Source organism: Peromyscus californicus, unplaced genomic scaffold, assembly GCF_007827085.1.
Source record: "Peromyscus californicus insignis strain IS unplaced genomic scaffold, ASM782708v3 Scaffold_1__1_contigs__length_55948999, whole genome shotgun sequence".
Lineage (NCBI taxonomy): Eukaryota > Metazoa > Chordata > Mammalia > Rodentia > Cricetidae > Peromyscus > Peromyscus californicus.
The window spans coordinates 53,747,650-53,762,117 of record NW_026294492.1 but is presented as its reverse complement, the minus strand read 5'-3'; the positions used below and the strand labels follow the sequence as shown (position 1 = coordinate 53,762,117).

At 57.8% G+C, this 14,468-nt stretch overlaps 1 protein-coding gene and 1 non-coding gene across 2 annotated transcripts; both read left to right on the top strand.

The window, feature by feature from the left end:
* The first annotated feature begins 8,410 nt into the window (after window positions 1-8,410).
* Window positions 8,411-14,412, top strand: Eef2 (eukaryotic translation elongation factor 2). Its single transcript, XM_052747079.1, is given in 21 exon segments — window positions 8,411-8,539; window positions 9,297-9,511; window positions 9,613-9,794; window positions 10,592-10,803; window positions 10,988-11,166; window positions 11,252-11,357; window positions 11,460-11,712; window positions 11,794-11,825; window positions 11,827-11,949; window positions 11,951-11,991; window positions 12,082-12,157; window positions 12,159-12,343; window positions 12,498-12,606; window positions 12,707-12,730; window positions 12,732-12,839; window positions 12,841-13,062; window positions 13,161-13,343; window positions 13,424-13,510; window positions 13,512-13,557; window positions 13,838-13,968; window positions 13,970-14,412. Coding segments are annotated over 21 exon segments (2,580 nt in total). The 5' UTR covers window positions 8,411-8,536; the 3' UTR covers window positions 14,033-14,412.
* Window positions 10,856-10,919, top strand: LOC128116148 (small nucleolar RNA SNORD37). Its single transcript, XR_008220403.1, has one exon. It is a non-coding gene; the product is annotated as a small nucleolar RNA SNORD37 (small nucleolar RNA).
* Window positions 14,413-14,468: the final 56 nt, after the last annotated feature.

The following is a 14,468-nucleotide window of genomic DNA, read 5'->3' as shown; positions in this document are numbered from 1 at the left end:
GTACGCTCTTCCCACCCTCGCTCTTCGGTGGCTCTTGCTTGCTACTGCTCGTCCTTTGGAGGGAGGGAGAGTTTGGGATGAACGGAACGCGGCCAGGCAGGTGTCGCTGTTCCGCGCGAGCAGCGGCTGGCAGGTGCAGCTCTCCCTTGGCCGAGTGGGATGGGGTGCTGCGCTCAGCCCGTCCTGCGCGGTGCACATCCGGGTTCCGCGTGCACATGGTTGGCTCGCTCCAAGCAGCACAGACGCACAGCCCCAAAACTGCCAATATAACTAATATGAAGCTGGGAATATCACTAATATTCCCAGCAACTGAGAGGCTGAGGCAGGAGGATTGGTAGTTTGAGGCCAGCCTGGGCAATAAAGAAAGACCTACGTGTCAAAGAAAAATATTTTACCTTCCCTTCTTTGGGGTGAACGTGTGCGTGATAGCATTCAGGTCACACTCTCCTGCAGGCCACTCAACCCCATTTGTCCGGACTAGATGTAAAAACTACCAGAGCTTCGTACCAACCCTGACCTCTCAAAAGCCCCTTTGCCTCCATAGATATAGATTTAAACTGTTTTGTTTTGAAACCGGGTTTCACAAAGCCCGGGCTGGCCTGGAAATTCCCTATGCAACCCCGGATCTATCCCTGAGTTTCTGATTCTCCAAGTGCTGGGATAATAGGCATGGAACACCACACCTTATATGATATGGAGGATCAAGCCGGGGTCCATGACTGCCAAGCACGCACACCACCAGCTGAACCCTGGCCCCTCTTGTACTCTTAATTTTTTTTAATATTTTTAAATTTTATTTTATGTGTCTGTGTGTTTTGTCTGCCCGCATGTGTGCATGGTACCTACAGAGGTCCGACCACCTGGATCTAGTTACAGAGGGTTGTAAACTACCAGGTGGGTGCTGGGAACTGAACCTGGGTCCTGTGCAAGAGCAGCCAGTGCTCTTAACCACCAAGCCATCTCCCTGCTATCCATATCCATCTCCCCAGAGTTGTACTCCATTGTGTGTGTGTGTGTGTGTGTGTGTGTAGTCCCCCCTGTCCTGAATCTCGCTCTGTAGCCCAGACTGGCCTTGAACTCGCAGAAATCCACCTGCCTCTGCCTCCTGAGTGCTAGGATCAAAGGCGTGCACCACCACCGCCCGGCTCATAGTGTACTCCCTGAGGTAGGATCTCTCCCTAGGTGGCTTGGCACTCCTTAGCTATAGACTGGCCTTGAGTTAATTGTTAGCAATTCACCTGCCTCAACCTCCTGAATTCCAAGATGATGGTGTGAGCCACAGTTATCTTGCTTCTGTAAATAGGCAGCATAGGAGCAGTTTATTGCATGGTGACGTGGGGTGTGCTTAACACAGTGGGGAACAGGGGCAGTGCCCAAGGGACCATTCAGTCTGCTGCTTTTGTGGCTTTGTTTCTGCTTTTGTTTATTTTCATTTTTCAAACAAGGGCTCATCTCACCAAATCACCTTGGCTGGTCCGGACTGGACCCCACCCCACTGTGTAGACCAGTCTGGGCTTCAAATTAGAGATCTGCCTGCTTCTGCTTCCAGGGTGCTGGGATTAAAGGTGTAAACCAAAACCAAAGGGCAGTGGTGTCCAACACCTTTAGTCCCAGCCCTCGGGAGGCAGAGGCAGGTGGATCTCTGTGAGTTTGAGGCCAGCCTGGTCTACAGAGTGAGATCCAGGACAGCCAGGGCTACGCAGTCTTGAAGGGGGAAAAAAAAAAAGCATGTGCCACTGTTGTTGTTTTACTCTTTTGGCTCTTTGGGGGCCCCCGCCACCCAGCTCCCAGATAAGTCACACATGGAGGCTCATTCTTTGTTATAAATGCCTGGCTTTGGCTTGGCTTATTTCTTGCCAGCTTTTCTTAAATCATTCCGTCTACCTTTTGCCTCTGGGCTTTTATCTTTCTCTTCCTTCTGTAAATCTCACTCCTATTCCGTGGCTGGCTGTGTGGCTGGGTGGCTGGGTGGCTGGGTGGCTGTGCGGCTGTGTGGCTGGGTGGCTGGGTGGCTGTGCGGCTGTGTGGCTGGGTGGCTGGGTGGCTGTGCGGCTGTGTGGCTGGGTGGCTGGGTGGCTGTGCGGCTGTGTGGCTGGGTGGCTGGGTGGCTGTGCGGCTGTGTGGCTGGGTGGCTGTGCGGCTGGGTGGCTGGGTGACTGGCCTCTGGCACCCTCCTCTCCTTGATCTCTTCCTGTGTCTTCTTTTCTTCTTGCTCTACCCAGATTTCTCCCTCTATGTATTCTCTCTGCCTGCCAGCCTCTCCTATCCTTTCTCCTGCCTTGCTATTGGCCGTTCAGCTCTTTATTAGACCATCAAGTGCTTTAGACAGGCCCAGTCACACAGCTTCACAGAGCTAAACAAATGCAACAGAAAAGAATGTAACCATCTTTGCGTCATTAAAAAAATGTTCTACAGCATAAATAATTGTAACACACCTTAAGATAATATTCCACAGCGTGCCACCACTGCACAGAAATGTTTCTTTTTTGAATCTCTTAATTTTTGGAAATATGGACTGTAAGAATTACATTAAGACATAGACTCTAAGTGTTGCTTAGGAACTTTAACCCCAGCACATGGGAGGGAAAAAAAAAAAACTGACAAAGCAGAAAGTCCCCTAACAAAGCAGAGCGGCTGGGCAAGGGTTTCCTGTAAAAAGCGCGGGCCAGCACGCAGGGGCGGAAGCGCACCGTCTTTTGTTCTCGGTGGTCGCTGTGTTTCGCCCAGCATGTGACGTGGAAATGTGGTCCCATGTAGTTAGGTGACAGAGACAGGAGGAACCCTGGGCTCGCGTGGCCTGTGTGCCCTGCAGAAATGGGCGAGGTGCTGCCAACAGTGACTCTCACCAATAGGTGGAGGAGCAGTTCCCGCGGTCACGGCCGCGCTCCACTCTTTTTATTTGAGACAGGGTTTCTCTGTGTAGCCCTGGGTGTCCTGGAACTCATTCTGTAGACCAGGCTGGCCTGGAAATCAGAGATCCACCTGCCTTTGGCTTCCTACCACGTGGAATTAAGGGTGTGGCCACTATCCCTTGGTTCCACTTTGGTTTACTTATTTATTTGCTTTTGTTTTTTTGCGACAGGATTTCCCTGAGTTTCATTCATTCATTCATTCATTCATTCATTCATTCATTCATTCATTCATTCATTCATTGTTTTTGTTTTTTGAGACAGGATTTCCCTGAGTAGCTTTGGAGCCTATCCTAGAACTAGCTCCTTAGACCAGGCTGGCCTCGAACTCACTGAGATCCGCCTGCCTCTGCCTCCCAAGGGCTGGGATTAAAGGCGTGCACCACCGGCGCCCCGCTCCACTTGGTTTTGGGGGCAGATTTTGTCCCTGAACCTGTCGCCCACTGGCTGGGGCCCCGCCACTGGGATCTTCGGTCTCAGCCTTCCACGTGCCGCAATGGTCGGCGAGCCACTACATCTGGCTCTTTGCATAGTTTAGGGATTTGAACTCAGATCCCTCTGCGTGTGCAACAAACTCATTCCCCACTGAAGCGTCTCCTTGGCTCACTAACATCAACACAGCCCGACAACACTTCTCTCCAGTGACCTCAATTTCCGTTTTAAGCAGCCTTTCAGAGTGGACCACATTTCCCAGGGTGCTACTGCGAACTGCAGTCACATGACATAAATCTGACCAATAGGGGGAGTGATGCATCTTTCCTCTTTTTCCTCCTCGGTGGAGGCAGGGATCATGCACCAAATACCGGACCTCGAGGAAGGTTACCAACTTTCCAGGAACCTTAGAAGACAGCTAGGAAGAGATTTTCCTAAAAAATTATTTATTTTTCTTTTTCAAGACATAGAGTTTCTCTGTTTAGCTCTGGTTGTCCTGAAACTAGCAATATAGACCAGGCTGGCCTCGAACTCACAGAGACTCGCCTGCCTCTGCCTGCCGAGTGCTGGAATTGAAGGCATGCACTGCCGTGCCCACTTTAACTTGTATTATTATTAGGTTTTTTGGGTTTTGGGTTTTGGGTTTTTTGTTTTGTTTTTGGAGACCGAGTGCGCCACCACCAGCCGGCTACTCGTGTTAGTTTTAACTGTGTGTACTTAAGCACATGAGTGCAGTGCCCTCGGAGTCCAGAAGAGGGCGTCGGACACCCTGAGCCACCTGATATGGGTGCTGGAATCCAAACCAGGATCTTGTGTGATATCAGTCCTCCTACCCATGGAACCAAATCCCCCCGTCTCCAGCTGGACTGAAATTCTTCATTTCACCTATTTTTTTTTTTTAACATTTATAAAATCTTCATTGACAAATAATTCACATAGTATATAATTTTCCTGTATTGCAACAATTTGATAGACTTTAGTCCAGCATCCTCAGAGGCCCATGACACCGTCACCACTTTCTACTTTAGAACAGCACTGTCTTCAATTTCACACACACGTATAACGTTATGGCATTTCACCTATTTTTATTACTCTGATTTTTTTCCTTTGTTGTATGCACATGCATATACGAGTTTGTGTTCAGACACTTGTGTAGAGGTCAGAGTTTTTCTTTTCTTTCTTTCTTTTTTTTTTTTTTTTTTTGAGGCAGGGACAGGAGGATCCCTGATTCCGCCTGGCAGAGCCAGCCTCCTAGGAGAACTGCAGATCCACGAGGGCACGTGCCATCCATCGCGCCCAGTTTTGTACACGGGACCGGGAATTGAACACAGATTTGTTATGCTTGGGCTCCAGTCCAGCCATGTTGTTGTGCTGTTTTTGGTGTGATTTCAGCCTGGTTCTCTGTGGCCCAGTCTGCCCTCTGAACTCCGGATCCCCCTGCCTCCGTCTCCCCAGTGCTGGGATGACAGACATGCGCCACCATGCCAGGTGGATCGTGTGATGTTTGGGCCGCTGGGGGCTCACGAGGTTGGCCCTGTGCCGACCGAAGCCCTAGACCCACTCTTCATTTCTTTATTCTTACAAGTGCCACATAGCATAGTTTATTATTCACTCTAAGGACCAGAGACATCCAGTAACTCATCCAAGGTCACATAGCACGTGAAAGCGGAGCTAGAATTTAAACTCACACCGCGTCTAACCAAAAAAAAAATTTTTTTTCCGTGTGGTTTTGGAGCCTGTCGTGGATCTCGCTCCGTAGACGAGGCTGGCCTCGAACTCACAGCGATCCGCCTGGCTCTGCCTCCCGAGTGCTGGGTTAAAGCGTGCGCCCCCGCCTTTAACCAACTCTCAAATCTGATCGTCCCCTCCACACGGGAAAGGCAGATCCGAGAGCCATGCAGTAGGCGACGGCCTCGCCAGCAGGGGCCGCTGTCCCCCCCCCCCCCCCCGCCCCTCCGCTCCCACCCGGCCACGCGCACGCGCAATGGCACCTCCCTGCAGCGTCCTCGGGAGCCCCGGCTCCGCACCCCTCTCCCGCCCTCGCCCTGCTCTGGCCGGAACTGATCCCGCACGCGACCGTGGCTCCTCTGGCGCAGGCTCTGCAGATCTTAGGTTCTGTGCATCAGGCCCCTCCCTGCAGCAGCCTGTCCACGCCCCCTCCCTCCCCTCAGCCCTGAACATTGTCCCTGTCAGGCCAATCACGCGGAGCAAATTTAACCCCCTCTCTCCTAAATGAAATTACTTAATCCGGCTAGTGGCGCAGGCCTTGAACCCCAACACTAGCGACCCAGAGGCACGGGGAGTCTCTGTGGTTCCAGGCCAGCCTGCTCCGTACGTGTACGGTAGGACCCCTGTCTCAGAGTTGTTTTTTTTTTTTTTTTTTTTTTTGGTTTTTTCGAGACAGGGTTTCTCTGTGTAGCCCTGGCTGTCCTGGAACTCACTCTGTAGCCCAGGCTGGCCTCGAACTCACAGAGATCCGCCTGCCTCTGCCTCCCGAGTGCTGGGGATCAAAGGCGTGCGCCACCACTGCCTGGCTAAAATAGAACTAATTTGCCAGGCGGTGGTGGCGCCACGCCTTTGAATCCCAGCACTCAGGAGGCAGAGGCAGGCGATCTCTGTGAGTTCGAGGCCAGCCTGGGCTACATAATACATAATGGCTTTCAGGCTGTCCAGAGACCTTGCTTCAAAAACCAAACACCAAAGTCTAATGACTCCTAATTTTGATCCAGGGTCTCCTCTAGCCCAGGCTGACCTTGAGCTGACCCCACCCCTTCTGCCTCTATGTGCCGGCAATGCTCGGTTTCTGTGGTGTTTGAAATGGAACCAAGGACTTGGTGTGTTTGGCGAGCCCAGCCTGATTGCCTTTTTATTCGTTATTAATGGTATGTGATGTCCGTGCTGAAATGTGTACGTGGGTCACAGAACTTCGCAGAGTGGCTTCTCTCTCCACCATGGTTTTGGGGTCAGTCTTAGGTCATCCATGCACGACCAGCGCTTTCCGTCAGTCATCTCACCATCTTGTTTATTTTTGAGACTAGGTATTAATGCAGAGCCCAAGTCGTCTAGAAATTCCCACAATTCCTCCGCTTCACCTTAGACAGCTTTTAGGATGACAGGCCAGTCCCTCCAAGTCCGGCCCCCCCCCATCACTTTTTTATTTTTGTTTTTGAAACAAAAGTCTCAGCGTAGCCCAGGCTGGCCTTGAACTCATGTAGCCGAGGATAACCTCGCGCTCCTGATCCTGGTCCTCTCTGCTGCTTGGGATGACAGGCCTGTGCTGCCAACGCCAGTTCGTGGGGGCGGGGGGGGTGGACCCCACAGTTGCCCCAGTGCTAGGGGCGCGCGGTCTACATGCTGGGCAAAGGCCCCACCCCTGAGGTCTCCTCCTTGAATGAGAACCTTTGCAAAGACCCCACTCTCCCGACACTGTGGGGCCGGAGCGCTGTGCCTATTAGAGGGGGAAGATATCAGGGTGCAAACAGTTCCCCAGAGCTCCGGACCAGAGGGTGCATGCGCCGGCCGGTGATGCGGTGCCACGAACCTGAGCTGAATTCAGGCACCTGCCACTCCTTGGGCGGCTCTGCATGCCTGCCAGCCAGTGGTCACTGACCCCTGTCGCCGGCCTCCGCGTCCCCGCTTGCTTCAGCAGAGGTCGGAGACAGACCGCAGTGGGGGGAGGCGAGGGCCGGTGTATTCTAGAGCCAAGAGTCGAAAACGGCATTCTTCGTTGGTCCTAGGCTGGGGCTCGTTCTCTCCCGCTGCCTGCCCCCCAGGCTCGGAGGGTCATGACGTGTCCCCCTCGGTTTAACCCGGTGGCTCGCGGCTTCCCTAGGGGAGCTGTTCCGCACGGACGCGGGAAACAATGAGCGGCTATTGTGTGCAGGCGGCTGCGCGCCAGGGTCAGGCGAGGACAGCGGCGCTGCGCGGGTCCTGCGGCGCCTCCCGGTGGCCGCGCGCGGGACTCCAGCCCGCCGCCGCATCAGCAGGGAGGCGGAGGCAGAAGGGTGGGCTGCAGAGGTCTGAGCTGTGGAAAGAAATCTCGTCTCAAGGGAGAAAAAAAAATAGACGAAAATCCAGGAAAGAACAGGTCCCGTTTGGTACTGGGTTTTGGGGCGAGGTCTCACGCAGCTCAGGATGGGGTGATTTCCGATGCCCCCCTGCCTCCACCTCCCTAACTGATGGGTGAGGACAAGCTGTGTCACCGTGCCCAGCTCCACGCGCTGAGATTTCCTTTCTTTCTTTCTCTTTTGTTAGGTCTTGTATTTCCAGGCAAGCTTTCCCTGTATAGCCCAGGTTATCCTAGAACTCGCTCTGTAGACCAGGCTGGCCTCAAACTCCGAGATCCTCCTGCCTCTGACTCCCAGTGCCGGGATTAAAGGCGTGCGCCACCACGCATTTTTTTTTTTTTCCATTCCTGGCGACAGGAGGATCAGGAATTCAAGGACAGCCTCCACAGCCTAGTGCGTACAGGGCCAGCCTGAAACCTTTGGACAGGCTAACCGACACGCTGTCAGCAGGCCCGGGGTGGTGGCGCACGCCTTGAACCCCAGCCCTGCAGAGGCAAGCGGATCGCTGTGATTTGGGGCCAGCCTGGGCTAGGGAGAGACTGGGCTACCTACAGAGACTAGGCTTCCTACGAAAAAGGTGCAATGAAAACACACACAGGTGGCGTCTGCGGAAACAGCTCGCGGTGGCCCGAAGCTGGCGGCCCCGACCCTCTCCCAGAGGTGTCACATTACATAACAACCGCAAACCCAGGAAGCCGGACTCGGGCCCAGCCCCTGACCCGGCCCGGAGCTCACAGTCCCGTTTGTCCCGACCTGCCCGGCCTTTGGCGAACCGTCTCGGAGGCAACCGCGTTCCGAGCACCTCCGCTTCAACACCGAGCGCGGGGACCTCCGGGCGGGGGTCCCGGGCCGGAGCCGGCCACGCCCCGGCCGCGCCCCCGCCACCCCCGCGGCGCTCCGGGGGTTAAATCCCAGCCGCGGGGTCCGCGCACGCGCAGTGCCCTCCGCGGCCGGCCCGGCCACCCAGACCCGCGGCGCGCGCGCGCCGACACGTGACGCGCCCAACCGGCGCCGGCCTATAAAAGCCGCGGCGTTGACGTCAGCGGTCTCTTCCGCCGCAGCCGCCGCCATCGCCGGCGCGCCTCGCTCGCCTCGTCTGCCCGTGAGCATCCGTCGCCATCCGTCGCCATGGTGAGTGACCGCGGCGCGGCGGGGCCCGGGGGCCGAGCCGGGGCCCCGGGGCGGCGGGGGGCGGCCGTGGCGCCCCGCCGGGGCGGACGGGGGAGCAGACATGGCGGCCGCGGCGGGACGTGGACGGGCGGGCGGCGGGCGCCATGTCTGCGCGCCCCGGGCCGCGGCCGCCGGCGCCCGGTTCCCTCCTCCGGGCCCGGTGTGGCCGGCGGCGGCCGTCCGGATGCCGATGCGGCGGAGGGCGGGCGGGCGGGCGCGCGGCCCGCGGGGAGGGCTGCCCTCGGAGCGGGTCGCCCACGCTGGGGTCGGTGCGCGCACGGCCCGCGGCGCCCGCCCGGAGCGCCCGGGCGCTGCCGTTTGGCCGCCCGTCCCGGCGTGACCTTGGCGCGGGGCCCTGGTTGGCGTTGGGGAAGCGGAGGGTCCCCGTGTGTGCGCTCGCGGCTGTCAGTCCCCCGGGCCCTGCCGCAGGGACCTCCGGTGGCCCGCCTGGGTGGCCTGCCTGGCTCCCACGGCCGGGGGGCCGGGGCAGTCCCACCGTGCTCGCACCGCCCCTGTCCCGTGCTGTTTGCTTACCGAGGCCTGCGCGGCTGACACGCGGGCCGTGGACTCCTGATCCCTGTGCCCCGGGCGTGAGTCACCGTGCCCTCCTGGCCCTCCATGTTGGCGAGGCGGCGCGTTCACGGGGGTGTGGACATGGTGCGGGGCCGCCGCCTGCCGGGCCGAGTCCTCAGACCCTCGCACCGGCCCTCCCCCACAGGTGAACTTCACGGTGGACCAGATCCGTGCCATCATGGACAAGAAAGCCAACATCAGGAACATGTCCGTCATCGCTCACGTGGACCACGGCAAGTCCACGTTGACTGACTCCCTGGTGTGCAAGGCGGGCATCATCGCCTCGGCCAGAGCCGGGGAGACCCGCTTCACCGACACTCGGAAGGACGAACAGGAGCGCTGCATCACCATCAAGTCCACGTAAGCGGGCTGTGGGTGTCCGCGGTCACTGCCCTGCTGCGATCGGGGCGGCTGAGCCAGGAGGAGGAGGGGCTGACCCTGTGTCCCCTCTGTGACCCCAGCGCCATCTCCCTCTTCTACGAGCTCTCTGAGAACGACCTGAACTTCATCAAGCAGAGCAAGGACGGCTCCGGCTTCCTCATCAACCTCATCGACTCCCCAGGACACGTGGACTTCTCCTCGGAGGTGACCGCTGCCCTGCGCGTCACCGATGGAGCTCTGGTGGTGGTGGACTGCGTGTCTGGTGAGCAGGGGAGGGGCGGCCTGGGGAGGCCTGCAGGGGTGGTGCCTGGCCTGATGCTGTGGGCCCCGTGCAGTGTGGGGATTGTACAGTGAGGGAGAGACAAGTTTTTCTTCTCTCAAGACAGGGTTTCTCTGTAATTTTGGAGCCTGTCCTGGATCTCGCTCAGTAGACCAGGCTGGCCTTGAACTCACAGAGATTCTCCTGCCTCTGCCTCCCAGGGCTGGGATTAGCTGGGATTAAAGGCGTGCGCCACCACTGAGAGAGAGTTAAGGTTAATTTAAGATAGGGTGTGGTGGTGCAGTCCTTGGACGTGAGAAAGCAGCAGGAAGGTGGCAGATGGAACTCTTGAAGTCAAGGACAGCCGGGTCTGTACAGGGAGCCTCTTGTGAGACTCGAAAGCTGTCACGTGGTTTCGAGCCCTGTGTGCTCCTGCAGAAGACACAAGAACTAAGCTACCTGTAAACCTTGGGAAGCTGCGCTTCTGCACACGTTCCCACTCAGAAACACACACGCATTCACCATTCTCGGGATTCGAGACAGCACTGTGGGTCCCTGCTGCTCCTCCAGGGGACCGTCCAGGCACAGGGGATCTGACATCTGCCAGCCATCATGAGCTCACAAACTCAGGCAGCGGTGGCACACGCCTTTAATCCCAGCATCTGGGAGGCAGAGCCAGGTGAATCTCTGAGTTCGAGGCCAGCCTGGGCTACAGAGTGAGTTCAAGGCCAGGCTACAGGGATTCCCTGTCTTGAAAAACCAAGAGAAAGCCACCCCTTCAAAGCCTGCTCTGTGCACAGGCGTGTGTGTGCAGACGGAGACCGTGCTGCGGCAGGCCATCGCCGAGCGCATCAAGCCCGTGCTGATGATGAATAAGATGGACCGCGCTCTGCTGGAGCTGCAGCTGGAGCCTGAGGAGCTGTACCAGACTTTCCAGCGCATTGTGGAGAATGTCAACGTCATCATCTCTACCTACGGCGAGGGCGAGAGTGGGCCCATGGGCAATATCATGGTGCGGATCCTACTCTGTGGGGTTGGGTCAGTGGCCGTGGGGATCTGGGCCCACACATGATGACTGAAATTCTTCACTTTGACCTGATGTCTGTTGAAGAAACTCAGTGTCTGAGCCTGAGGGTCTCTAGGCTGGGTGGGCTTCTACAGATGTTCCTTGGCTCAGTGCTGCTCTCCTCCTCCAGATCGACCCCGTTCTGGGCACCGTGGGCTTCGGTTCTGGCCTGCATGGCTGGGCCTTCACTCTGAAGCAGTTTGCAGAGATGTATGTAGCCAAATTTGCAGCCAAAGGCGAGGGCCAGTTGGGGCCAGCCGAACGGGCGAAGAAAGTGGAGGACATGATGAAGAAGCTGTGGGGGGACCGGTAAGTGAGCGTCGGGTGTCCTGCTTCACCTGCACTACTCAAGACCCCTGTTCAGGGTGGTGTGACGTGACCCCTCCCCCTCCAGGTACTTTGATCCAGCCAATGGCAAATTCAGCAAGTCTGCTAACAGCCCCGACGGAAAGAAGCTCCCCCGCACCTTCTGCCAGCTCATCCTGGACCCCATCTTCAAGGTGGGTGAGCTGCGGCCTGTCCACTGGCAGCAGGCCCTCGAGTCCCCTCACCTGGGGAATCAGCTCCCCTGGTCTCCTCTTCTGTTTCCCTCTTCTGTACAGGTGTTCGACGCCATCATGAACTTCAGAAAGGAGGAGACGGCCAAGCTGATCGAGAAGCTGGACATCAAGCTGGACAGCGAGGACAAGGACAAGGAGGGCAAGCCCCTGCTCAAAGCCGTGATGCGGCGCTGGCTGCCCGCCGGGGACGCCCTCCTCCAGATGATCACCATCCACCTGCCGTCCCCTGTCACCGCACAGAAGTACCGCTGTGAACTGCTGTACGAGGGGCCACCTGATGACGAGGCCGCCATGGGTAGGTGTTGGGGGGCCATCCATGCCCTGCTCTGCGTCCCCCAGAGTCAACAGACGGTGACTTGAACTCCTTTCTATCCAGGCATTAAAAGCTGTGACCCCAAGGGCCCTCTCATTGATGTACATCTCCAAGATGGTGCCAACCTCGGACAAAGGCCGCTTCTATGCCTTCGGTAGAGTGTTCTCCGGGGTGGTGTCGACGGGACTCAAGGTCCGGATCATGGGTCCCAACTACACCCCCTGGGAAGAAGGAGGACTTGTACCTGAAGCCCATCCAGAGGTGGGCACCATCCTGCAGCTGCAACCCCGTCTGCCTGAGCCCTGGCTGCTTCCCATGGTGGCCCCCGTTGACCTCCGTCCTTCCTTCTAGAACCATCCTGATGATGGGCCGCTATGTGGAGCCGATCGAGGACGTGCCCTGCGGGAACATTGTGGGCCTGGTCGGTGGTAGACCAGTTCCTGGTGAAGACTGGGACCATCACCACCTTTGAGCACGCACACAACATGCGTGTGATGAAGTTCAGCGTCAGCCCTGTCGTCAGAGTGGCTGTGGAGGCCAAGAACCCCGCTGACCTGCCCAAGCTGGTGGAGGGGCTGAAGCGGCTGGCCAAGTCCGACCCCATGGTGCAGGTGTGCCTCAGGGCTCACTGGTGTGCTGTGATTAGAGGAGGCGGGGGAGCCTGGGAGAGGAGGGCAGCCAGCGCCAGGCCTGGTGCGGTTGTGCTGCCTGCAGACCTGGGGGCTGCCTCCCGGGGGTGCAGGGTGCTGACCATTGTTCCCCAACAGTGCAATCATTGAGGAGTCCGGGGAGCACATCATTGCAGGAGCAGGGGAGCTGCACCTGGAGATCTGCCTCAAGGACTTGGAGGAGGACCATGCCTGCATCCCCATCAAGGTGGGCATCCGCACAGGGGCCTGCCAGGAGCAGGGGCTTGCTCCTTTGCTGCTGCCCGCAAGGGCTTCTCAGCAGTGACCCCGCGTGTCTCCTCCTGCAGAAATCGGACCCTGTTGTCTCGTACCCGGGAGACAGTGAGTGAGGAGTCTAATGTGCTCTGCCTGTCCAAGTCCCCCAACAAGCACAACCGCCTGTACATGAAGGCCCGGCCCTTCCCTGACGGCCTGGCTGAGGGACATCGACAAGGGAGAAGTGTCTGCTCGCCAGGAGCTCAAGGCTCGGGCACGCTATCTGGCTGAGAAGTATGAGTGGGATGTCGCTGAAGCCCGAAAGATCTGGTGTTTCGGGCCTGATGGCACTGGCCCCAACATTCTCACCGACATCACCAAGGGTGTGCAGTACCTGAACGAGATCAAGGACAGTGTGGTGGCTGGCTTCCAGTGGGCCACCAAGGAGGTGAGTGCTTGGGGCCTCGGGGTTCCTCCCGGGGATCAGGGCTGAGATCTGAATCAGTGTTGGGATATGGCTGGGTCTGACTAGCCAGGTTTCCACAGGGTGCGCTCTGTGAGGAGAACATGCGTGGTGTGCGCTTCGATGTTCACGACGTGACCCTGCACGCTGATGCCATCCACCGGGGTGGTGGCCAGATCATCCCCACAGCCCGTCGCTGCCTCTACGCCAGTGTGCTGACCGCACAGCCCCGCCTCATGGAGCCTATCTACCTGGTGGAGATCCAGGTAAACTTGGCTGGCTGTGGAGGCCCGCCCGCCCGTCTTCTTCCTGTGCACCAATTCTTACTGCCGCTCTTCCTCCTCAGTGTCCTGAGCAAGTTGTGGGTGGCATCTACGGTGTCCTGAACAGGAAGCGTGGTCATGTGTTTGAGGAGTCCCAGGTGGCTGGCACCCCCCATGTTTGTGGTCAAGGCCTACCTGCCTGTCAACGAGTCCTTTGGTGAGTGCCATGGCTCTTCCCTGGTGTCCCAGCCCTCAGCTCTCTGGGGTGGCTTGTTTGCATACCAGTGGGGGGTCTGTACATACCCTGGCGGTGAGGCTAGCCTGGTCTACAGAGTGAGTCTCAGAATAGCCAGGGATACAGAGAAACCATGTAAGACTGGACAGGAAGCCCAGTCACCCCTCCCTGGGTTCCCACCAGGTCATCTAAACATGCACCAGGGGAGGCACAAACCCAGGGCTAGGCTTCTTGCTGAACTTCTTATCCGACCTTTGTCCAGGGTTCACAGCCGACCTGCGCTCCAACACCGGTGGCCAGGCCTTCCCACAGTGTGTGTTCGACCACTGGCAGATCCTGCCTGGGGACCCCTTCGACAACAGCAGCCGACCCAGCCAAGTGGTGGCCGAGACCCCGCAAGCGCAAAGGCCTCAAAGAGGGCATCCCCGCGCTGGACAACTTCCTGGACAAACTGTAGGCGGCCGGGACTGCCCACACTGCACGGTGCCCGCCCATCAGAAGACACCTGAGACTGTCCCCATAGTGCGCCCCGGGGGTCGCCGGGGCCACCCTGCCATCACTCAACACTCACACTTGACGCCGATTCTATTTATTTCGGAATTCCAAGGCAGTGGAGTCTCCTGCAGGCTGGACTGGCGGGCCATGGGGCGGGCGGGACGCAGCTCTATCGTTTTCAGAGGGAAATGCCGAGATGTCAAATGTCTAAATAAATGCATTCAGAGGTTCACGGTCCGTCCATGGTCCGTCCATGGCCCCCGTGGAGTTTCCCAGAGGGGAGGCGGGCGGCCTGCCGGGCCCTGGCTGTGCGACCCTTGGATAATAAACTGCTATGGTTGACCTCCGTGCTGCTCCTGTGCTGTGCGGCCGTCGGGTTGGACTGGTGCGGCCCGAGC